We start from the raw sequence: 26,513 nt of genomic DNA, 5'->3' as shown, positions 1-26,513 counted from the left end.
GGATTGTCAACACTTGTACAGATTGTACTTAATGCAGGTGAAAACCTGGGGCACAAGGCTTATTTTTTTTTTTTTTTAATTCAGAGTATCCAGTTCTTTTTTTTTTAATTAAGGGGCAATTTAACATGGCCAATTCAGCTCCCCTGCACATCTTTTTGGGTTGTGGGGATGAAACCCACGCAGACACTGGGAGAATGTGCAAGCTCCACACGGACAGTGAGCTGGAGCCGGTATCGAACTCTATTGCATCAGGCAGCAGTGCTGACCACTGCTTCAAGCCCCTTCATCAAATGGAACTGTGGCTCCAGCATGTGCTGTGCATCCCCTAATCGGGAAACTGTGCTAACAGCCCATTATACCTAACCACAATGCCACTGGAGTGAAAAGTTATGCCATATTTGGCGAAGCTGCAAAAAAAATTTAATTTGCAACTCACCACGATTGAATTATGGGAATTCTAGTAAAGGATGTTTGAACAACACTAATAAAACTGAAATTAAATACAGCAAATGCTGAAAATAGACATCAGGTCAGGCAATATCTGTGAAGGGAAACAGAGCTTACATTTCAGTTTGACGACCCTTCATCAGAACCAGGTTAGATTGAGTGAGGGGAGCAGACAAATTGAAGTCATATCAATGCCACACTATCAGATCCTAATGAAAAGATCTGGAGAGGGTAAGAGACCAGAGAGGGTGATTCAGATGGATTGGGAGATGGGTAAAAGGGTCCGCAGTGTGGGGGAAAGACTCCTGGCCAAATAAGTGAAGGCGGAGGCAACAATAAAAGATCTCAACATCATGCTTCACTCAAAATTCATTGGGACAGGCTGTAAGGGAATGAAGCTGAGACCTTTGCGAAGGACAGAACATTCGTAGTCAGAGAGCGGAAGGTCAGAGTGTATGCTGAATTGTATCAATCATAGAATTTACAGTGCAGAAAGAGGCCATTTGGCTGATCGAGTCTGCACCAGCCCTTGGAAAGAGCACCCTACTTAAGCCCACGCCTTCTCCTATCCCCGTAACCCAGTAAGCCCCCCAAACTAATGTTTTGGACACAATGGGAAATTTAGCATGGCCAATCCACCTAATCTGCACATCTTTGGACTGTAGGAGGAAACTGGAGCACCTGGAAGAAACCCACGCAGACACAGGGAGAACGTGCAGACTCCTCAAAGACAGTGACCCACGCTGGTAATTAAACCCGGGACCCTGGAGCTGTGAAGCAACAGTGCTAACCACTGTGCTACCGTGCCACCCAATACATGGAATGGGGTGAGAGTTGAATAGATGGGGTCGAAGGAAAAGGAAGGGGGAAGGTTCCAGCGAGGTGTTCGCACTTATGAAATGGTCAAGCTTGCAATCCTTCACACCTGAAGGGAAAATAGAAGGTTTTTGGTAAAATGCCAAACACAGAAGGTTGAAATGAAACTATGAACCAGGACAGTTTTGAGGTAGCCAGTCAGTGCTACTTATATGTTGAGATTTGAGGAAGTGGTGAGAACAGCAATGCAAGGAATTCTACATGTCTAGAAGATATCTACAATCGTCAGTGAATCCAAAATATGAAGGGTGGAATTTTAATTGAAATCCACATGGACTACGTTACAGCTAGAGACAGTTGCAAAGAAAGCAGCTGTGGCTGTGGAAGTCTTTTTCTAAATACCTGACCAAAAATAGAAGGGAAATAGAAAACAATGAAACTGAACAAGGTAGAAGAGACAAACTGAATTCCTGTCGGAGACAAGAGCAGAACATCTTCAAAGTGCATGGGGCATTCCTGGAAGAGAAGTGGCAGCCAATTAAACATTAATATACAAGAAAAATTCTGCATTGTCTGAAACAGAAACAGAAAATACTCAGCAGATCTGGCAGCATCTGTGCAAAAAACAATTTGTTATTGATCTAAACTGTTTCTCTGGATAAATCTCGTGGAAACGTATACAATTCTAACAGAACTAGCCTGGGAAAATGCAGGAAGGATGTTTCCAATGGCACAGGAGTCCAGAACCAGGGGTCACAGTCTACGGATACGGGGTAAACCATTTAAATTGAGATGAGGAGAATTTTCCTCATCCAGACAGTGTTGAGCTTATGGAATTCTCGACCACAGAAAGCAATTGAGCACAAATTTGCAGGGGCCCCACGTCACTCCCTGCCCCCTAGCGACATGGTGGCCCTGCCCCCAATGACATCGAGCCCCACTCCAAATGACGACAATGGTCTGCTGACTCCACGCGCCCTCAGCTCACACAATGCAAGGCCCAGAAATCCAAATCAGTGCGCTACTGCACAATCCAGTTGCTGCTCGGCCCAGCCCTCTCACTCGGTGCATGTCTGCCTGCCTGGCCTCTGGCTCTGGTCAGGTTGCCACTGGCCAGGGAAAAGGGGGAGCAGGTCACTATGTTAGATGATAAGCAATGATCACAATGAATGACGGAGAAGGCTCGAAGGGCCGAATGGCCTACTCCTGCTCCTATTGTCTATGTGTCTATGCTGCCCTGTCCTGCTGATTATTTCCAGCATTTTCTGGTTTTAGTTCAGATTTCCTGCCTCTGCAGTATTTTGCTTTGGTACCAATCAATATCTGAAAGATTTCCATTATAAATGTTAAGAATTTGGTAGAATGTGCTTATCCTTTGAAGGAGAATTACAGTTGACATCTTTGCAGAAGAGATAAATGGCAGCCGTTTATTATCCGGGGTCATAACTCGTTACAGCTTGGCAGGCACAGAAACATGACTTCCCCTGAGACTTGGCACAGGCATGTAAAATAAAAGCTTTCAACACGTTAAAAATGGTTGTATGCTTTGGTGAGTCAAACATGGGTAAATTATGGGTCACTTGGCCTGAACTGTTGCCGTATAACTTCTTTCATTTTGACAGAGAATATGAAATATTTTGTAAGATTCCTGCAATCTATCAATTCACTCCCTGAGGTCTCGAGGGATTATGAAATCCCTGCGACTCACTGGTACATAAAATGATGGCTCCCACAGTGAGGTCGACAACTTAAGAGTGGAATCTTATGGAAACAGTCTTCCAAAATATATCAACTAAGCACAGATATGATATTTTCCCTGAGATAGAGGGTGGTTATTACCTAAATTCAGTTCTCATTTTCCACTGTCCTGTACGAGGCATTAAAGGCGCGTTTGTTTTTTCTTCTACAGTTTCAGCAAAGAAGTATGAATCACGCCAATACTCAGACTGGTGAAGAAATGTGAGTACTTAATTTGCTCAGGAAAACATACAATGTGCACCCAACACAATCAGCAATCTGCAGGAATACCTTATTAATTTTACCTCAGGAATTGTTAAGAACACTGTTGTTTTAACAAAACACTTACTCTGCATCATGCAGCAAATACTTATGTGTGGGTAAAGAGGGGAAAAAACTGATAATACGCAAACCTCATGCTCAACAGCTGGATATGATTAGTAAGCATAACAAACTGACCAGGTCATAATGCGCCTTTTTGGGGAGAATTTGGGCATATATCTCTCATCCATGTGTCAATGCTGTCTTCCTTGGTTTGGAAGATAAGATCAAGCAGACTGCAGATATCTAAGCAGATGTTAATTGAAACCAATGTAGGGAAAATGTTCTGGAAAGCAAAACAGATTAAGTACAAGTGTCAGGGAGAAAAGTAAAAAAAAACAACTAATGCATCATCAACCAAGGGAAGGTGTTGACTGGAGAATGTTTTTTTTAATAAGTCTTTCAGAAACCTTTGGTTTACTTCTGCTAAATTTAGTTAGTCTAATGAATTGAGGTATTGCAGGGCAGCTCGTTCCCATGAAATGCACATCCTGTAACATGTGGGAACTCCAGAATGATTCTCATGTATTAGAAAAAAACATTGTCACAAACGCTTTGATAAACAAAGCCTTTAGTATTTAATATGAAAGGTGAGTCTAATTCACAGTCTTGTGTCAGAAATTACTTCAGGAAAAATAATACCACTCACATACATACAGGCCGGGATTTTACCTGATATTGGTACAGCCCGAAGTCAGGCGGGAAAAATGGTGTTGAAGCCATCAACAGCAATTGCTGCTTTCTCTGCCATCTAAGTCTGGGACTTAGAAAAACTTCAAGGGACGGGTCCCGTAATATATCGCTGCCCTCAGATTCATCTACTCCTCTTGCAACTTAGAAACTGGAGAATCTGGGTGTCATTTTAAAAGGCCATCCCAGCGCTCAGCAACCAAACCAATTAACCCTGAAAACCCCTTGGCACCACCGCTGACAGTGCTGGGGGGGGGGGGGGGGGGGTGGCAGGATAGGGTCCAGGCAGTGCCCGGGCATGAACCTCTCCCCAATGAGCACAGTAATGACCTGAGCTCCCCTGGGAGGCCTATTCGTCAGATGTACCCCTTCAGAGACCTGTTGGGCTTCGTGCCGTTCTGCCATCACACCGCTGCGGATGGATTTTCTGATGGATGGGGGGGGGGGGGGGGGCAGAGGGAGAGGAAATGAATCTCGCCTTATAATGGCTTGTTAATGCATTCGAATGAGATTCCCAACATTCAACATCAGGAAATGCACCCTGCCAATCACGGATGTTTAAAATAATCACATCATGCATTTACATCGACATAAAACATGACTTTGCACTTGTTATGAAATGTTCGCTCCTGTCGCCGAACCCGAACAAAATGTTTCAAGATGTCTCTCCCATGATCTCTCTGAGATAAAAGCAAATTACTGCAGATGCTGGAATCTGAAACCAAAGAGAAAATGCTGGAAAATCTCAGCAGGTCTGGCAGCATCTGTAGGGAGAGAAAAGAGCTAACGTTTTGAATCCAGATGACCCTTTGTCAAAGCTTTGTCACAGAGAAAGTGGGAAATGTTTATACTGTGGAGTGAGAATGAAAGATGAGTCATAGCCACAGAAACCCAGGGAAATGGGGTGCTCATCTTTCTGAGATGGTTCTCTGATGGCAGCTTCCTGACTGTCTCAAAACAGCATGAAGCAAAGATGTCTGCTGTCACACTGAGTCACTGTCCCATATAAGGTAAGCAGGAGTCCCATCTAGCAATCTAAAGTCTCCTTAGCACTTGCACTTCAAAGAGGCCAAGGCTGTTCACAGCTTACAGTTGCTTATCTGTTTAATGGCTTTGTGTTTGAAGCTAAATCATCAAGGCAATGGGCGAGACTAGCTATCAATTCCCAGGCAGTCGGTTGCAGAGTTGCAGTCCTGTAGGTTTGCGTTCCTGTGGCCCATAGCATGGTTTCCGCAGCTCTACTCACTACAACAGTAAGTGTACTGAAATCTTCCATCCTCCATTTGAAATAAGCCTCAGTAACTCACGGTTGCCCGATAGCTTTTTTTTCCAAACCCTTTTACTTGCACCAGTGGCTGTCCAGATCGACCGGATGATTCGCTGACACCCTGCAACGAACTGTCCGGTGTCCAAATTTATACTTGAGCGGTTTTTCTACATGCAACAACAATGATATAATCTTGGACTTCAATTATATTTTTCCCTTCCTCACTCGTGACGGTGCATTGGCCAGGATTCTGTCGATGATTCCTTCTTCTGGCTGACAAAATCATCGTTGAAAGTTGTTTTTATCCCGTTTTGTCTTGCGGCTCAGTTCTCATTACAAGTTTCCCTTTTGTTATGTTCTTTGTTGTAGCCACAAAGAGGTGGCACATGTCGGGCACGATCTGCGTAAGAGGGAACAAAGTTCCCAAGTGAGCATGTTAAGCCGCATGTATCCCAACACTCAGTGCTGAGAAACACATGGCTATTTAACGCGACTCGCTTTGAGTAAGTTACCTTAACGGGAAATGTGCGGCTGAGTCCACAAATAGCCCTGTTTTTTTACAATGGAGAGCTCCGCTCGCGGGAACTCCCCGTTGTAGCGAGAGATCAGGACACCATTTTTAAATTACGTCCCGATCTCTGAGGCCCACAAAACAATATCCCCAACCTCACCTCCCCAGCCCTGAACACAATATGGGAGGGTCCCCGCCCCCCAACACCCACACTGGGCAACCCCGGCCCGATCGCATGCACACAAAAAATGCCAGCTTGATAACTTGGCAGTGCCCATGTCAGCACCACCATGGCATCTTGGCAGTGCCAGGCTGGCACTGCTGGGTACCCAGGTGGCACCAGCAGTGCCAGGGCACCACCCTGCCCAAAGGTCATGCAGCTGGGGGCATCCAATCCCTTTGAAGACCCCGACTGGTGCCGTTCCATCTGGTCCCCTTTTGTGGGCACCAGTACTAAAGAGCACTCGCCCAAGGTCCCCAAGGCGATGGGATTAAATCCCAAAGCCTCAGGTGCCTCGTGAATCTGCACATTAGAGTAAAGCTTACTGCCTCGCTCTGATGTCGAGATTTGACAAAAAGGGATCCTGCCTTGCAACGTCTCGCGAGATTGCGTTGAATCTCGTGAGCCATGTGGATACTGGGAGCGGGGTCTCCTGGCTTTCACCGATCGCGCTACACTGCGGAAAGCTGCTTTTCCGGCACAGGTTAGCCGGAGGATCACTTCTGTCGAGTTGGTATAACGTAGTACAAGGGGTTTATTTACAAAATGCTGTCTCAACAGGGTACTATGGTGAGCTCCGCAAAAGCCGCGAAACACTCCGATAACGTCATTGCCTAACATGTGACATTACACCAGCCAATGAGGTTACACGTTACACCAGCCAATGCGGATACATAACGGAGGATTTACATTATCGCAGAGGGTTGGGGGCATGGGAACCAGGAGGTAGCACGAAGGGTGAAAAAATAAGGAGCGTAACTGGGAAATAGTAATAACATTGGAGTAAGAAATAATGTGTTGGGGTAAGAGTAAGGACGAATGCAATAAGACCTACATTGGGTTGACTGTGAATGTATATAAATGTTTGCATTCAGTGTGTTAAATAATATTGATGAGCAGCAGCCCTATTCCCCAACTGGGAATATGATGTCATGCTGATAACAAACACCAGGTTACAAGAAAAGAAAGGATGAGGGGTGGAATATTAGTTAAGGATAATGTTACATTGCTGGAGAGAGAGTTCAAGGACGAAATCTATTTGGTTATAGATAAGAAACAAATAGAGGCACCATGGTTAGCACTGTGGCTTCACAGCGCCCCAAGGGTCCCAGGTTCAATTCCCCACTGGGTCACTGTCCGTGCGAAGTCTGCACGTTCTCCCCGTGGGTTTCCTCTGGGTGCTCAGGTGTCCTCCCACAGTCCATAGATGTGCAGGTTAGATGGGTTGGACGTGCTAATTAGCCCTTAGTGTCCAAAAAAGGTTAGGAGGGGTTATTGGGTTACGGGCTTAGGGTGAAACTGAGATCTTAAAGTGGGTTGGTACAGACTCAATGGGCCAAATGGCCTCCTTCAGCACTAAGAAAAAAAAAGCGGGCATCCCCGTAGCACAGTGGTTAGCACTTTGGCTTCACAGCGCAAGGGACCCAGGTTCGATTCCCCGCTGGGTCACTATCTGTGCAGAGTCACATTCTCCCCGTGTCTGCGTGGGTTTCCTCGGGGTCCTCCAGTTTCCTCGCACAGTCCAAAGACGTGCAGGTTAGGTGGATTGGACATGCGACATGCTAAATTGCCCTGAGTGTTCAAAAACGGTTAGGAGGGGTTATTGGGTTACAGGGATAGGGTGGAAGTGAGGGCTTAAAGTGGGTCAGTGCAGGACTCGATGGGACAAATGACCTCCTTCTGCACTGTATGTTCTATGAGAAATAGAGGTGCCAGGGACCCAGGTTCGATTCCCACCTCAAGTGACTGTCTGTGTGGAGTTTGCACATAGTCCCCGTATCTGCATGGATTTCCGTTGAATGCTAAGGTTTTCTCCCACGGTCCAAAGATGCGCAGGTTTGGTGGATTGACCATGCTAAATTTCCCCTAAGTGTCCAGGGATAGGGCAGGGGATTGGGCCTAGGTAGGGTGGTCTTTCGAAGGGTCAGTGCTGACTCGATTGGGCCAAATGGATCCCTTCTGCAATGTAGGGATTCTATGATCATACTACAGGTGGGCCCCGATCGCGGGCCAGGCCACTGTGGGGGCACCCCCCAGGGCCAGATCGCCCCCCCCCCCCCCCCGACCCAGGACCCCGGAGCCTGCCCGCGCCGCCAGTCCCGTCAGTAAAGGAGGTGTTTTGATTCACGTCGCTGGGTTCGGAGAATCCAGCCCCTGGTCTCCATTTGTGGATTCCTGTTGACATTAGGTCATGCTGGTGGCTGATACCCATGAGTTAAAGGGAACAGTGGTAGCATGGACATGAAGTTGGCTGCATGACAGAGAATAGAGAACAGTGGTGAATGGTTGTTTTTTTTTAGCTAAAGGATGGTACATCGTGGAGTTCCCCAGAAGTTGTTTTGGATCCACTGTTTTTTCTTGTGATCACATTAATGACCAATACAGAGAAATGGAATTAGCTGAGTTGCTCCCACAGAGAGGCAGCACAAAGCTAAATGGCGTCCTTTTGTGCTGTAACCATTCTAAGGTTATGTGACTTATTTTCACTACCTCCCTGAATCAGTCAGATCAAAATGGCCAAAACTCTGATTTGAAGTGAACTGAGGGGCGGCACAGTAGCACAGTGGTTAGCACTGTTGCTTCACAACGCCAGGGACACAAATTCCTTTCCCGGCTTGGGTCACTGTCTGTGGCGGACTCTGCATGTCCTCCCGGTGTCTGCATGGGTCTGCTCCGGGTGCTCCGGTTTCCTCCCACAGTCCAAAGATATGCAGGTTAGATGGATTGATTACGTAAATTACCCCGTAGTGTGCAAACGGTAGGTGGGGTTGCTTGCGTTACGGGTTAGCATGAGGTGTGGGCTTAGGTTTGGGCAGCAGGGTAGCATGGTGGTTAGCATAAATGCTTCACAGCTCCAGGGTCCCAGGTTCGATTCCCGGCTGGGTCACTGTCTGTGTGGAGTCTGCACGTCCTCCCCCTGTGTGCGTGGGTTTCCTCCGGGTGCTCCGGTTTCCTCCCACAGTCCAAAAATGTGCGGGTTAGGTGGATTGGCCATGCTAAATTGCCCGTAGCGTCCTAATAAAAGTAAGGTTAAGGGGGCGGTTGTTGGGTTACGGGTATAGGGTGGATACGTGGGTTTGAGTAGGGTGATCATGGCTCGGCACAACATTGAGGGCTGAAGGGCCTGTTCTGTGCTGTACTGTTCTATGTTCTATGTTCTAGGTAGGATGGTCTTTCAGGTGCCGATGTAGATCCGATGGGCCAAATGGCCTCCTTCTGTACTGTAAATTCCATGATTCTATGAACAGTGGAAATTGGAATGTCAGTTAAAACATTATGGGTTGTGCGGAAATAAGCAGGAGAGTGGGACTCCAAGTTAGACAGCCCTTTTAAAGAGCTGGCACAGGAATGAATGATAGGCCGAATAGTCACCTTCTATGATGTATGCTAATATAAAAATTGGGATTCAAACTCATCCCCACCAGACCTAAATCATTCAACAATTTTTCATCCAAACTGGCTGAGAGATTAGATACCCTGCCAATTTCCCCTTTTTGTTTAATATTTATTTGTAAAGTTTGCAACCTTGATCTTCTTTGATGCAAATTACTTAATAGAGAAATATTAAACATTTATTTTTATTTTGTTCCATCAATTTTCATTTATTCCAATCTGTTTACATTTGAAATGTTAATGAAGCTATAAAGCTTGAAAGAGTTTGTGAAACTGTCAGGTTATTGAATTATCATTCATGGAAAAACAATTATAAACGCAGGAATGGTTGTTAATTCAGACCTATTGCAAGTCTGATCATGTACCGTTTCCAAGTCTATACTCCCAAATGTAATCAGCAGCACTATCTGACTCTTAAGATGTTGCTAAGAAAGCACACTGTCCCCATGAAAAAATGTTTGATGAACCTTTATTTGTTTGCACAGGGAAACAAGCCAGAATGGCATCATTATATTCTGATGATTTCATGCATAAGTTATGTAATCATGTGGCCTGGTTTTGAACAAATTCTGAGGCAAATGCTTTTTCATGAAAACACTGCGTGAAAACATTTTTTGTAACTAATTTTTTGGGCACCCTGATGGTGAAGCTCATTTAAACTAACCACAGATCATTAAAAAATGCCTTCAGTCCTGGGACTCTGCACAACCACTAACTGATTCCAGTTGTACCAGGAAACAGAAAGGACAATTGGCAATGCCCAGGAAGAAACTTCTGAGGGCGGGAGAGATACTTTCATAGCAGATAAGGAGTGGCCTTGATTTGGGTACAAGTCACCTTTCTACTCTTTCAGCCGATGAAATTACGTTTAAGATAGAGTAGCAATTAAAGAAACAAGTTCTCAATAGAGTACAGAGATCAAAACAACATTAATTTGTGAAATTTTAGAATAGATGGAAAACCCAAAGGACACAAAGGACCTGTGACCCTTCCCAACAGAGGAATAGCTTATGAATCAAGAACATCAATTGTACAGATCTTTCAGATCAATATTTGGAACACTCCATCACTAGTGAGTCATCCCATTTATTCTCTAGTTGCCCAAATATTGTCGGATTGTGTCACCTCCTTGAACTTTTGGAACATCGCAACCTGCTGTGTATGACAAACAGTGTTTGCACATGACTTTCACATCCTAAAGCAAGTACATCAAGGCCTGGATAATATCAATAAGAGAGAATCAAACCATCACAAAATTACCATCACTGAATCCTCCATTATCACCATTCTAGGGGTTACCATTGACCAGAAACTGAACTGGACTACAAGAGCAGATCAGAAATTGGGAATCTGTGGCAAGTAACTAACCTCCTGATTCCCCACAACCTGTCCACCACCTACAAGCCACAAACCAGGAGTGTGGTAGAATATTCCACATTTGCCTGGATGAGTGAATAACGCTCAAGAAGATTGCCACCATCCAGGATAAAGCAGCCACTTGATTAGCATCCCTGCCACAAACATTTGCATCGTCCACCACCGACACACAGCAGCAAACTCCGTGTATTGTCTATAAGATGCACTGCATGAATCAATAAAGGCCCCTTATGCAGCACCTTCCAAACCCATGACCATTGCCATCTAGAAGGATAATGGCAACAAATACATGGGAACACCACCACCTGGAAGTTCCCCTCCAAGTCACTCGCCACCCCAATTTGGAAATACATAGCCATTCCTTCACTGTTGATGTCTAAATCTTGGAACATTGGGTGCACCTACACCACATGGACTACAGTGGTTTAGGAATGCAGCTCACCACCACCTCCTGAAGGGCAATTAGGGATGGGCAATAAATGCTGGCCTAGCCAGCTAAGCCAAAACATCCTGCAAAAATTAATTTTTAAAAATAGATAGTAAAGTGACCAGTCCAATCCACAGTGATGTCTGCTTGTTTTACTTCCTGGACTAACATTTGGACCTTTTCGTCGACTCATATAAAAAAACATGAATATTCAGAATGATCTTTGTATGGGAGTTTGTCAATTGCATAGATCTAATCCTGACACATAAGTAACCATTAAACTGTCAAGGTGGTGTAATAATGCTCAAGTATGTCGCGCCTCAGGCTGATAGAAAGTGAGTTCAAACCTGCAAATACGTCACATGGTAAAATCAGAGGGAAAACCTGTCAAGAAGGTGTGGAGAGTAGGAGAATGTGGCACAGAAAATAAGGACAAGTGTTTGTATGGTGTCTGTCACTGTCGTAATGTAGGAGATTTAGCAGCCCATTTGCACACAGCAAACTCCCATCCAAGAGTCATAATGACACTGGGTCTCACTAGTGTCAGCTTTAATTTTTGGGCTCAGTTTTTGGAATAGGACTTAAATTCACAATTTATGAAGACCGCTACCAACTGACACACAACCGACACACCAATGCTACATAGCCGTATCGAAACGGCTGCCACGTACCTCCAATGACACAGTTATAGAATGAAAGTGCAATGCCTGGGAGAAAGTTATCAGACTATTCTGTCAGAAATAATGTGTGGCATGGAAACTCCTAAAAGTGAACTAAGAATGTTCCTCTGCATCCCGAGTGATCTGTAATGTCCGGACAAATAACAAAGCTTCTGTTTCTTGGCAGGTATGTGGCTTTATATTCCTTTCCTCCCAACAAGGATGATGAACTGGAGCTTAGACGAGGAGACCTCGTTAATGTTATTCGAAAATGTGGTGACGGTTGGTATTTGGGTATGTCACTGCCAGATATATTACAATATATTAGATACAGCCTGTTCTTTGGCGTGCTATTAAAATAAGACCCACAGGCTCTATCTCATTGCTGTGGGAGTTACACCGTACAAGACAAATGCAGCCTGAATCACATCTACAGCTGGCGTTCAAGAGTGCTTCACACCACAGAGATCTCCATTTAACTTTACTACACCTCACACTACTCTCCCAATGTGATTAGCAGTTTCCTGTATGTTCCCTGTGCATCGGCAACAGCAAAATGCATCATGCATAATACTGAAATACTGAACTTGAACTAATATTTTCCGAAATGGGAATAAAATACATTGTTCCACTAATGCGACTGAGAGGTAAATCAAGGCTCCATAAATATCACGTCAAAAATGAGTCATATCCTCCACAGTGGGAGTTCTATTCTATCACCATTGAAGAGACATGTATTCTGCCTATTTATTTTCAGTTAAATTCTTATTTTAACCTTTGAGGATTTCCTAATGAAATTGTCACACATTTTTCACATTGGGGTGCGTTAACTTTTGTACTCTAATAATGTCAACTGGCACACATTTTATGGCATGTTAAATAACCGGAAGAGAAAAACAAAATTTGTATTAAATAAGTTGCATTCCAAGAGGTATCAGATTGAAAATCAATTAAGTGGAAATGGAGGCATCTGCAGCTCCATTCCTGTCCAATTTTCTGACAAGTCACTGAAACATCTAGGATGGAATTGCTTTTTAAATGGCAAAGTGTCAGGTTCTGACTGAAAGCCGATGTGTTTCTCTCCAGGAACACAGGGCAGGATCTAACAAAAAAAAAATCAGAGTTCGTTCTGGGCGGGAATAGAGGGGTCAAGCGCCGGGAACAATCCTGCTACCTAACGGCACTCGATAGGCCCCCCAACCTCCCCGAGGCAGCACATAGTCTCATTTCCTGCACTGCGGAGAACCTCAGAGCAGGAGAGCCAGAGGAAATGGGTGAGGTACTAAATGAATACTTTGCATCAGCATTCACCAAAGAGAAGGAATTAGTGGACGTTGAGTCTGGAGAAGGGTGTGTAGATAGCCTGGGTCACATTGAGATCCAAAAAGACGAGGTGTTGGGCATCTTGAAAAACATTAAGGTAGATAATTCCCCAGGGCCTGATGGGATCTACCCCAGAATACTGAAGGAGGCTAGAGAGGAAATTGCTGAGGCCTTGACAGAAATATTTGGATCCTCACTGTCTTCAGGTGATGTCCCGGAGGACTGGAGAATAGCCAATGTTGTTCCTTTGTTTAAGAAGGGTAGCAAGGATAATCCAGAGAACTACAGGCCGGTGAGCCTTAAGTCAGTGGTAGGGAAATTACTGGAGAGAATTCTTCGAGACAGGATCTACTCCCATTTGGAAGCAAATGGATGTATTAGCGAGAGGCAGCGTGGTTTTGTGAAGGGGAGGTCGTGTCTAACTTGATAAGAGTTTTTTGAAGAGGTCACAAAGGTGATTGATGCAGGTAGGGCAGTGGATGTTGTCCATATGGACTTCAGTAAGGCCTTTGACAAGGTCCCTTATGGTAGACTTGTACAAAAGGTGAAGTCACACGGGATCAGGGGTGTGCTGGCAAGATGGATACAGAGCTGGCTAGGTCATAGAAGGCAGAGAGTAGCAATGGAAGGGTGCTTTTCTAATTGGAGGACTGTGACTAGTGGTGTTCTGCAGAGATCAGTGCTGGGACCTTAAATGATTTGGAAGAAAATGTAACTGGTCTTATTAGTAAGTTTGCAGATGACACAAAGGTTGGTGGAATTGCAGATAGCGATGAGGACCATCACAGGATACAGCAGGATTTAGATCGCTTGGAAACTTCGGCTGAGAGATGGCAGATGGAGTTTAATCCGGACAATTGTGAGGTAATGCATTTTGGAAGGTCTAATGCAGGTAGGGAATATGCAGTGAATGGTAGAACCCTCAAAAGTATTGAAAGTCAGAGAGACCTAGGTGTACAGGACCACAGGTCACTGAAAGGGCAACACAGGTGGAGAAGGTAGTCAAGAAGGCATACGGCATGCTTGCCTTAATTGGCCGGGGCATTGAGTATAAGAATTGGCAAGTCATATTGCAGCTGTATGGAACCTTAGTTAGGCCACACTTGGTGTATAGTATTCACTTCTGGTCGCCATGCTACCAAAAGGATGTGGAGGCTTTAGAGAGGGTACAGAAGAGATTTACCAGGATGTTGCCTGGTATGGAGGGCATTAGCTATGAGGAGCGGTTGAATGAACTCGGTTTGTTCTCACTGGAACGACAGAGGTTGAGGGGCGACCTGATAGAGGTCTACAAAATTATGAGGGGCATAGACAAAATGGATAGTCAGAGACTTTTCCCCAGGGTAGAGGGGTCAATTACTGGGGGACATAGGTTTAAGGTGCGAGGGGCAAGGTTTAGAGGAGATGTACAAGTTACGTTTTTTACACAGAGGATAGTGGGTGCCAGGAACTCGCTGCTGGAGGAGGTGGTGTAAGCAGGAACGATAGTGACATTTAAGGGGCATCTTGACAAATACATGAATAGGATGGGAATAGAGGGATACGGACCCAGGAAGTGTAGAAGATTTTAGTTTTGATCGGCAGCATGGTCGGCACAGGCTTGAAGGGCTGAAGAGCCTGTTCCTGTGTGTACTTTTCTTTGTTCTTTGTTCTTTTGACGTCATTTTCAAATGTTAGCACTGTTCCTTCACAGCACCAGGGACCCAGGTTCAATTCCCGGCTTGGGTTACTGTCTGTGCGGAGTCTGTACATTCTCCCCGTGTCTGCATGGGTTTCCTCCGGGTGCTCCGGTTTCCTCCCACATGTCCCGAAAGATGTGCTTGTTAGGTGACTTGGACATTCTGAATTCTCCCTCTGTGTACCTGAACAAGCGCCGGAGTGTGGCGACTAGGGAATTTTCGCAATGACTTCATTGCAGTGTTAAGGTAAGCCTGCTTGTGACACTAATAAAGATCATTATTATTATTAAATCGGAGCCCCAATCTTTCTACTCCTTGGCCCACATCCCGGACTGCCTCAACTCACATACAAGGGAACCCTCAGGTCCCCCGTACACCATATCACAGGGGCAGGGCACCCCCAAGCCCGATTCCCGGTGCAGTCAAAATGCCAGCCTGACACCCTGGTAGTGCCACCTGAGAATCTTTGCAGTGCCAGGCTGGCAGTGCCAAGGTGCCTGGCTGGCACCAGCAGCACCAGCGTGCTACTCTGCCCAAAGACCAACCACCCGGGGGCTCTGATTGTCCAGGAGACCCCCCCCCCCAAGTTTTGTTTTGCCTGGTCCCAGTTTGTGGGGACCAGTGCTAAATGGTGCCCAGCTGGGATCACTTCAGTGAGACCGATAGGTGCCAGGTGGCATTTGATCTGGCGTCAGCTCACTTAATTGTGCGAGATCTGGTTAGGCCTCTTGCGGCGTAACGACCGTTGGGAATCCAGGGAGAAGCGTCACCCAGGATCTACCGGCCGTGTTCTGACCCAATTCTGGTGGGACGGGACTGGTAAACAGGGCCCACAGTCACGTTTTCTGACCAGATCTTCTGACACTCTGTCAAAACAAATTGGGGGGGGGGGGGGGGGGGGGGGGGTGTCGCAGTTTACACCGTTATTCTGGTGGGATGGCTCCTGATAGAGACGGCAAGCCCAGCAACACAGATCAAAACACCATCTTTAAAGGATGTGCCGATCTGCACAAAAATTTAACTCCCTCCCACCCACCATGGCCATGGACGACACCAGCAGAAGACTCAGGGGCGACCCCTCTCCCCACCACAGAGGCACTCTCTCCCTCCCCCCTGCCACATGTTCATCAGTACATTCTTCTCCCCCAACACCACCACACTTAAGGGAAAGTTCCCCTTCCCCCATGGAGGAGAGTAATCCCCTGGCAGTGGCCCCTGGAAATGCCCCCCTCCCCCCAAGGGGAAGTGCCTGGGCACTGGGCAATGCCCAGCCTTTATACTCCACCCCGGGGTCTCCAGGAACTTCTGTGCCTCTGGTGCAGTCATCAAAACTGGTTTTCAATTTCAAAAATCAGTCATGATACAAGGTGGCATGACATCACGCCGCAGGAGAGGAACATTCCACGGGGCCGGACGCTGTGGTTTAAAGCCGTTTAACAATATTTAAATCAAAGCAAATTCACGATAGTCAGATTCAAGCACACTTCACCGGCAGGGGGTGGGGAAGATCTCAAACCGAGATCTCCCCAGCAGAAATCCCATTTGGCCCTCTTGCGGGATTTAGCAGCCATAACAGGATTCACGCCCATGGCAAACGCACCCAAAAAACCATGACCCTAATTGAAATAAGAGTAAAATACTGTGGATGCTGGGAATCTGACATAAAAATAGCACGTGCTGGAAATGCTCAGCATGCCTGGCAGCATCTTCAGAGAGAATAACATTTTGAGTTGTCTATTACTTTTCTTTAGTACTGAAAGAAGTTTGAAATATAGGTTTGTCCCATTGAAAGTTAGAAGTGGGAGGAAAAACAAAAGGGAAGGATGGGATAGGGGAGAGAGCTTCCTGAATATCTCCAGCACTTTCTAATTTCTTTCCAAGTATTATAATAGCATCAAATTTGATGTCTTGGGGATTGCCACAGAGTCAGTTCACTGTCAGCCCACAGAGTCTCAGAACGGACTCAATGCAGTTAAAGCATAAACATTATTTTCTGCTGGAGAGATTGAATGATAGGGGAGAAATTTGTCATTGTTGCATTAATTTACTTGGCAAAAACAGAGGCATAATTGACCATATTCACAGGACTATGTCCAATATCCCAAAGTTACCTGAAATAATTCCCACTTGAAGTGGACTGCCCTTAGCAGAACAGATTGTGAACGTGACAGAACGCAGGGGCCTAAAAGCTTGGCAGCACCACCTGCGGAGTACCATCGGCCCATGCTTCAACTGAGAGGCGAGAGAAACATAGGATTCTGGACCTCGGACCTCGCTATCACATAAAAGGTGGAGCAGTGTGAGACAGTGCAGCTTCTGGTCAATGATTGGGTAAGATCGCAGGAGTCTGGAGGTGCAATGACTGGGTGTGTGTAAGCAAATCGAGGTGAGGGGCTAGAATGTCCATAAAGAAAATTGCCTGTGGTCTGCCGTATTGTTGGCCGAGACTCAGGTGAGATCAGTGGGGAGTACAGGAGGTCAGGAAAGAAAACCAAACTGCAGCATTGTTGGCCTGGTCTCAAGAGTATGATTGAAGGTGAGGGGAGCAATTATGTGAATTTTGGTACTGAGGTTGGCGGGGAGATAATTGGGGGGTGGGGGTGGCGTGGGGAGTTACTGGAGGTCAAAGCCAGGAGGAGTGAAGGCAGGTCAGAGATCTTGGGACAGGGAGTGAGAGCAATCGCCATGCATACTCATCGTTTTCCTCATTGTATGTGGCTAAGCATTGGTTTGTTTGGGAAAATTCAGCAATGGTTCTGGCTGCCTCAGAGGCAAGTCAAAGTTGCAAGATGGGACAGAAGCAGGCAAAAGTACCTTAATTGAAAATATTAATGACTTCTTGTTTGGATCTTAGCAAAATGGTATAAGGCACACCCCGCATCAGAATTGTGTGCATGCAGTGGCAACGCCATTTTGGACACAAAACAGCACCCACAAATCTTAAACCCGGGTGCTGTAAAGCCAAATTTCTAACCCTGGATTTTACTAGTGAGGGACTATGTGGTAATCATAATTGCTTTGCTGATCAGATATTTTCAAATGGTTAGCAATGAGTTGTAAAGTAAAACAAACAAAGTCAGCCAAATCCAAGGAAAGGTTGACTGAATCTTGGAGTACTGCTGGAAAAAATTCCTTAACAGTGAAGAAAGTGAAATTAATGCTTTCAATATTATTGTAAATTGCTCTTTTAAGTTATATGGGCCCAGCCATTTTAAAGTGCATTAACGTATGAAACCATCCATAATTGTCAATATTTATATAAAAATGTGAAACAGACACCAGGGAGGGTGTTTATTTTTGTCATATTTTTGCATGGAATATTTTGAGGTCCCTCATAAACAAGAACTATTTTTCTGTTTGTGCAAAGAATGAGGCAACTATACCCCAGTGTTTAAAAATGATTTATTGTCTGCTCATTAATTTTCAGTATTTTTATAGCACACTGTTGGTTATGTGGGGAGGTAAGTGAATGAATCGTCTTTGTACTGCTGTGAAAGATTTTTGAATAATGAGCACTTTAACTACTTCAAAAGTATTTATTACAGAGTAATCACATTTAAGCAACAGACAATATCTATTAAATACCTTTCAACTGTGTTTCTGAATAGTTGTGCTCTACCAAAGGGATATTATTAATCTTAACTGACGAATGTACTGTTTAAAACATTCATGGCATTGGTGTATATATTTTATAGGTACATCTCGAAGAACCAAGAAGTTTGGCACCTTCCCAGGAAATTATGTGGAAAAATTGTGTTTGTGACTAACAGAACCGAATCTTCAATTCAACCAATAAATTATTCTTGGTGAATTTGTGGATTGAATGGGCAAGGAAGTGCATTGAAATGTACATTCTGTCGATAAAGTTAAGTCCCAGTGCTAGATTCAATTGGCCTAAAATTTCCTGGAAAATTTTGGTATAATTATGGCATTGGTGTTGTTTCGTTCTCAAAGAAAGTTTGTATATATTTGATTTAAGCTGGTGTTACACCAAACCATTGCCACATTTATTTATACTGTTTCCATAGAAGGATATCCATAAAATTCCTACAGTACAGAAGCAGGCCATTTGGCCCATTGATTTTGCACCCACCCTTTGAAAGAGCACTCTACTGAGGCCCACTCCCTCTCCCGATCCCCGTAACCCAATGCATTGATCATAACCAATCCACCAAACCTGCGCACCTTTGGACACTAACGGGCAATTTTGCATGTCCTATCCACTTATTTTGCACTTCTTTGGACTGCTCGAGGAAACTGGAGCACCCGGAGGAAACCCACGCAGTCATGGAGGGAACATGCAAACTCCACAGTCACCCAAGGTCGGAATCGAACCTGAGTTTCTGGTGCTGTGAAGCAGCAGTGCTAGCCATTGTGCCACCGTGTCACCCCGTGCTTCCATGTTATACCCCCAATGTCAATTCACCAATTAACATGATATTAAAAGTGACATGCATCATTCCGATCACACTCAGATCCTTTTATGACTCTCTTCTAATTCCAGTCCAACAATTACATAGAACAGTACAGCACAGAACAGGCCCTTCGGCCCTCAATGTTGTGCCGAGCCATGATCACCCTACTCAAACCCACATATCCACCCTATACCCGTAACCCAACAACCCCCCCCCGCCTTAACCTTACTTTTTTATTAGGACACTACGGGCAATTTAGCATGGCCAATCCACCTAACCCGCACATCTTTGGACTGTGGGAAGAAACCGGAGCACCCGGAGGAAACCCACGCACACAGGGGAAGGACGTGCAGACTCCACATAGACAGTGACCCAGCCGGGAATCGAACCTGGGACCCTGGAGCTGTGAAGCATTTATGCTAACCACCATGCTACCCTGCTGCCCATGCTAACCACCATGCTACCCTGCTCCGTCCATATGCAAAACACCAAGAAACATGCATTTATTACATTTTCCCAAGTTTTTTGAACATGCAAGTTTATATGCAACATTCTAGAAGCTGTCTGTTTCTGATATTTTGTAATTTTTAAAAACATTTTTCCAAAAATGCTATTTCTTCCTGAGACCTGCAATATATTTTCTATATATTTGGTTGTATTTTTCTCGCATCAGGACCTGTTACATTCAAAATAATTTCCACAATTGTATTTTCTCAAACAAACAATGTGCATAGTTGTTGGTTTGACATATTACCACTTTAATTTTCATAGTCTCAGCAAGAGGGGCTTGAAGAAGGAAAGTGGCAAGTGTTCTGCAATTTTCTCAGGCCCTGGTTGTTCATGATGATTCTGCTTGTTTTATGTGGGTATTTATTCAATTTCACATAAATTCACCTTGGGAAACACAGCGTTAATCATAGATTATCATATAATTTACAGTGCAGAAGGAGGCCATTCGGCCCATCGAGTCAGCACCGGAAAGAGCACCCTACCCAAGGTTAACACCTCCACCCTATCCCCATAACCCAGTAATCCCACCCAACACTAAGGGCAATTTTGGACACTAAGGGCAATTTATCATGTCCAATCCACCTAACTTGCACATCTTTGGACTGTGGGAGGAAACCGTAGCACCCGGAGGAAACCCACGCACATACGGGGAGGATGTGCAGACTCCGCACAGACAGTGACCCAAGCCGGAATCGAACCTGGGACCCTGGAGCTGTGAAGCGATTGTGCTATCCACAATGCTACCGTACCGCCCGTTAAAATAATTTAACTTTCATCAAAAATGCAATCCAGGAAATTTCTGCTTTTTCTTCTTTTTTTAAAATAAATTTAGAGTACCCAATTCATTTTTTCCAATTAAGGGACAATTTAGCCAGTCCTGCTATCCCGCACGTCTTTAGGTTGTGGGGGTGAAACCCAAGCAAAGACGGAGAAAATGTGCAAACTCCACATGGATAGTGACCCAGAGCTGGGATCAAACCTGGGAGCTCGGTGCCGTGAGGCAGCAGTGCTAACCCACTGCACCGCCTTGCTGCCCTGCAATCTAGGAAATTTCTGACCAATTAGCAGATGCTAAATGTAATTTTGTACAAAATACCTTTTAGACCTTGGGTTCTTCACTTCCCCCAATTAACCATTCACACCTTCTCCCATTGAAGAAAATGGCTATGTGACCTTTTGCATGTCAATATCATAGACTGATTTGTAAGCGGTCAGTGGGAGTTGTGTAAGAGTCCTGTGGATTAACGCACCCTTGAATTTTCTGTTTGTGTCTATGGAGCTGGATGCTCTTCCATACAGACCCAGCTCATGCTCTGAGTTATGGGGATGAACTCATGTCCTCTCTTTTCTTGCAACAGTGCACTGATATAACAAAATACATTGTCATAAGTCTGCCTGTCCCAAATATATTAGTTTAGAGTTTATACCTTAAATGTATTTTTTGATGAAAAATCATAGTCTTAGAGAGCACATCACTCCATTGATTGCAATTTCCTTGCCATTGGATGTGATTTGTACTTGACAATGGTGAGTGGAGCTTACAATTGAATATGGTTCATAAATGACAGGGAAGAGGTTAAAAGTCTGCTGAGTAGATATAATTGATAAAATGATCAATTCAATATTCATCAGATAAATGAGAATATTCAGGAATATCAGAGAATGCCACAGTGAATAAAGTGAAAGATTGTTTAGGCTGACTGCCTTACTTACATTTTTAATTTCTATGTAAAACTTGCAAGTTTCATTGATACAAGGTGTCATCGACTGAAAGCATCTGCTGTCTTACTGCCAGTAACCAGTATGTTTTGAATAGAAAGAGACATTTTTTCTCATACTGGATTGTGTATTCCAATTAAATAATTCAGCAGCAAAGTTTGTTTTTTTAATAAATTTAGAGTACCCAATTATTTGTTTTCAATTAAGGGGCAATTTAGCAAGGCCACGCCACCTAGCCTGCACCTCTTTAGGTTGTGGGGGTGAGACACACGCAGACACGGGGAAAATGTGCAGATTCTACACGGACCGTGATCCAAGGCCGGAATCGAACCCTGGTCCTCGGCGCTGTGAGGCAGCAGTGATAACTACTTGACCACCATGCCGCCCTGCAGCAAACTTTTGTGAGATTGAATGTAAGAAGGGGGTGAATTCGCCGGCCACAGCGCACCGCCACCTGAAGGTTTCCCAGCAGCGTGGGGTGGTAACAATGGGAAATCCCATTGTCCAGTGGTGGGAACAGAGAATCCCACCACAAATGAGAGCGCCCCACCGAGAATCACATGCTGGGGAGGCAGAGAATTAACCCCATGGTTCTTTATCCCACGTACATACATTGAATTAACACAACCTCACATATTCGGCCTTGCATGCACTCAAACACACATACTTTTATTTACACCACTGTAGGTGCATCTATGCTACATGGATTGCTGCAGATCAAAAAGACAGCTCTCCATCTTCTCAGGGGCATTTAGGAAGGGGCAATAAATAAATGTTGGCCTGGACTGCAATGCCCACATCCTGTGAATGAATTAATAAATAAAAGCCTTTACAGATCAAAGCTCCTTCAGTTTCTTTTTTACATTTTCTGGTCTCCCACATTGCAGGCCTGTGGTTTCCTGAATCGATTGGATGATTTAAAGTTGAAGTGACTGTCTTTTAAAGTGAATGGTTCATAGCAAGCTGTGGGGTTTTTTGTCGTCAAACATCTGAAATGTTGTTTCTCAGCTGAGCTTTGAAGCTGGAACAGGTTATTTACTTTGGCTGTTTGATGACTTACAACTAGTTTCAGGATCTGGTTCTCAGACTGGTTGATGACTGGTGGCCCTAAGGTAATGAGGGTGTCAACCCTGAACCCATTTTTGATACATGACTGCTGGGTTAACACTTGAGGCCCACCCAAAGGTGGATTGGAGAGGCCTTAGTGATATACCAGCAACCCGATTGTGGCCATTTAGCTTTGATCTCCCTTCTTGTCCGATATGAAACATGGCGATAGGGAGTCTTGAAACTCCGTAGTCTTTAGTCTTTTGGCTCACCCTTAAACAAGGAGATGTGTGAATTCCACAGATGACTATGAGCTACCCTTACTTATGTCCATATTTAATTAGGAATTCACCAGGGCTTGATACTGCCAATAATCATTTGATCTGTGGCAGCCATCTTAACAGTTTGTTTATGTCAATTATGAAAAGTTTTAACTGTAAGTTCATAGCATAATGTGGCTTTATTGGGCACAACAAAGGAAAAACCAGAACTGTACCTGACAATGATCAGAGTACTCCAGGATAAAATATTGCCTGGTCATTGCTAAAAATTAATTTTTAATGTGACAATAGACCAGATGTCAACATCAACATTCAACAAAAGGGATACAGCTCACAGGTTGGTACTTTGTTCTGACGGATGGAAAATCTGCAAGCTGCCTCTTTTACCTCACAAAATTTGTTTGGCTTCATGTTTCACAGCAAAGAAATTGTTCTTGTGATTTGTTCTCTGGAGTTGCTCAAATGTCAGTATTTACACCGACTACCAACATTGTAAAATATAATTCCTTCCTCATTGGATTTCAGGGGGGCTAAAATGGCTACAATGGCAATACAAAGACAAATGTCAAGCATATCAAGGCTATATTTGTAACAGATACAATTCGATATACAGCCATTTTTCATTGCCCACTCCATCATTTTTAGTGCAGCATCTGGAGTAACAGTCTTTGCTTCCTCTGTGCAGATGATACAATGGTCAATAAATATTGTAATCTTGTTATCATGTCACTTTTGCTTTGGTTTAGTAGTTGAAAGTGTAAGGAAACGTATTCATGCAGAGCTTGTTAAATGAAAATATATCGTGTTACGGAGAGGGGGAAGTGAGATAGACTGAAACCCACAATTCTCTGTCCCATTATCAGAGGACTTTGATTTTTCTAAGGCTGATGTGTGTTCCAAACCCCTGTTAGTGTGCAGCCAATGTAAAAGTAACTATCAGCAGATTCTCATGAATTTAAACACGGTATTATTTATCCACAGAGTCACGCTGAACAGGCTTATCACCACTTCAATCATACAACACACATGCACAAGAAAAGTACAATGAAAGACACTAATACACTTCTACAAATATTAAAACTAAACAGGATAGTTAGCAATTATTACGTCCTGGAGAGTCCAGTAAAGGAGGGAGCTTTTCCCATAATGGAATTGCAATTGAAGTAAGTTCAGATGGCTGGGGTCAAAACAAGATTAACTGCAGAGTTCCTTCGAAGTAAAGACCGTGCAGCAGACCATGTAGACATGGCTAATGGCTATTATTACTGGAGATCCGATTTCTTACAGGAAATCTCAAAAGTTTTTCAAAATAGGTTTCAGCAGGCTTTAACATACTTCAAGCCTCACCGATATTGAAAAGATAAGATGACATAGCCTTGCTGCAGCAACTGACGTTATAATTGCTGATGCTCTGCAGACAGCCCAGTCTCTCCCTTACATATTTCACAGTGAATAAGATGGTTCGGTCACATGATCAAAATCCATAAACATACAATAGAAAAAAGATGGTGGTTTTAGCACTTCACTGTGGATACTCAGACCCAGATTTCTTCTCCTGAGTACGGTGCGCAGAGAGTGGAGTATTCCTGGATTTTAAATCCCGACCTTTAAAAATGGCTGCTGGCAAGTCAGATTTTTGTTCCATTTGTGTGGGAGGGGGTGGGGTGGAGCTGGATTGAAATCAGACCTCTCACCGCCTGGAACAAGTGTTGAGGCTGCCAGGTGCAGACAGGCTGTGTAGAAGGCCTGCCTCTGTGCACCATCATTGCACCAAATAGATTTTTTAAAGCTATGCTCACCTCTCACTCCCCTCACAATTCCCATACCCTATTCATGCCAATCTATTACACCTCATGCCCCCATCAGCGCCCATGTCTTTTCATATCCATATGCTCCTCATTCGCATGGACTGTTATAGACCCTATGCCATTCCATGATTCTCATACCCACCCACCACCAACCTTTGCCCTCACCCCCTCCATGACAACTCATCCAGTATCCTTTGACAGTTCTTTGACAGACTTGGCAGTTCTTCAACAACTTGACAGTGCTTTGAAACTTTATGCACTTTTTATACACAATCATGTTTATTTTTGACAATTCCAAATGGTGCCTTACCTCCTCCAAAGGGACCATATCCAACGGAGTATCCTACCTCTCCAAATGGTTGCCCCAAGGTATCAAAACAAATCCACCAAGTTCAAAGCTCTTTTACCCGGTCTAATCTGCACCCTCGGGGATCCTGCACATGGCTTACCAAAATCTCATGTCAATGGAGGCAGCTGGAGATTTAAATGGCCAGCTGCCTCTGTAAACTATGTATGCATAAACCCTGGCCCAACATGCTTCCCACCTCCCCTTGAAATTGGAACATGCAATATTTGGGGTGGGGGGCGGGGCGGGGGGGGGGGGGGGGGGGTGGGGGGGGGGTGATCCTAGACGTTTCAGCCAATTCAGGGATTTTCACCATGGCAGAGAGAATCCCCATCATGGTGAAAATCTCTGGACCTAGATCCTGATATTCCAACTTTGTTACATGGCAGGCACAGAGTTAGAGATTCTGGCAACTTATTGTCCCTGCATTTTGGAGTAAGCCTCGACAGTAGCAGGTGAGAAATTCCACAGGAGAGTGCTATTTAGACACATCTAATCAAAGGGGACCCCTGCCCATTATAATTCAATTCAGAAAATTGCAGTAAGTTTCTGATGCTGTTGAATGTTTCAAAAGTCAGGAGACCCCAGAGCAGCCAATCTGTAGTTCATCAGATTGAATTTTAAAGTAAATACTGCTTTTTTTCAAAAAATGTTGTATCTTCATCCGACACTGGCATGACCTTGTAATAGAGGAACGTTTGAATATGATGAAACCATTGAAAGTGGAACAACATTTATTTCAGTCCTATGGTAGTGCAGTGCTTGAATATTGCTGGAAAAAAGATTATTGAATATTTTCATCTTGCACTCATCAAGACAATCACAATAATACAAATGTCAGGAGAAACAACAACTTTATATTATATGAGAAGAAGATGCTGATTGATAGGCAAGTAGACTCTGATTGGTAGAGCCATTGCCATGGAGAGTGCACCAGTTGGATTGGATTGGTTTATTGTCACATGTACCGAAGTACAGTGGAAAATATTTTTCTGCGAGCAGCTCAACAAATCATTAAGTGCATGAAAATAAAAAGAAAATACATAATAGGGCAACACAAGGTACACAATGTAACTACATAACACCGGCACCAGGTGAAGCATACAGGGGTGTTGTGTTAATGAGATCAATCCATAAGAGGGTCATTTAGGAGTCTGGTGACAGTGGGGAAGAAGCTGTTTTTGAGTCTGTCCGTGCGTGTTCTCAGGCTCTTGTACCTCCTGCCCGATGGAAGAAGTTGAAAGAGTGAATATGCTGGGGGAGGGGTCTGCTGAAGATACTGCTCGGCTTCGCTTTGTAGCCCGTTATGTTGTTTAGACCTTGCCACAACCGCCGAGAGTCTGTAATGCTCGTCTGTGACTCTAGCTTGGTCTGATATTCTCTCTTGGCGTCTTGGATGGCTTTGTGGAGGTTGTGCCTGGATTTCTTGTATAGGTCAGGGTCGCCTGACTTGAACACCTCAGACCTGTCCTTCAGTAGGGGGTCAATCTCGCGATTGAGCCATGGTTTACGGTTGAGGG

At 44.5% G+C, this 26,513-nt stretch overlaps 1 protein-coding gene across 6 annotated transcripts in view; it reads left to right on the top strand.

The window, feature by feature from the left end:
- Positions 1-18,967, top strand: part of LOC119965344 — a 164,271-nt gene extending 145,304 nt beyond the window's left edge. For 5 of the 6 annotated variants that reach the window (XM_038795979.1, XM_038795977.1, XM_038795976.1 and 2 more), the window contains exons 16-18: positions 3,173-3,222; positions 12,053-12,159; positions 18,563-18,967. In XM_038795979.1, coding sequence (XP_038651907.1) covers positions 3,173-3,222; positions 12,053-12,159; positions 18,563-18,630 — 225 coding nt within the window. In that variant the 3' untranslated portion in view covers positions 18,631-18,967. The remainder of the gene's footprint in view (positions 1-3,172; positions 3,223-12,052; positions 12,160-18,562) is intronic. The other variant, XM_038795975.1, reaches the window with a different exon arrangement.
- Positions 18,968-26,513: the final 7,546 nt, after the last annotated feature.

Source organism: Scyliorhinus canicula, chromosome 4, assembly GCF_902713615.1.
Source record: "Scyliorhinus canicula chromosome 4, sScyCan1.1, whole genome shotgun sequence".
Taxonomy (NCBI): domain Eukaryota; kingdom Metazoa; phylum Chordata; class Chondrichthyes; order Carcharhiniformes; family Scyliorhinidae; genus Scyliorhinus; species Scyliorhinus canicula.
The sequence above is the reverse complement of the archived record's forward strand: the minus strand, read 5'-3'. Positions and strand labels throughout refer to the sequence as shown.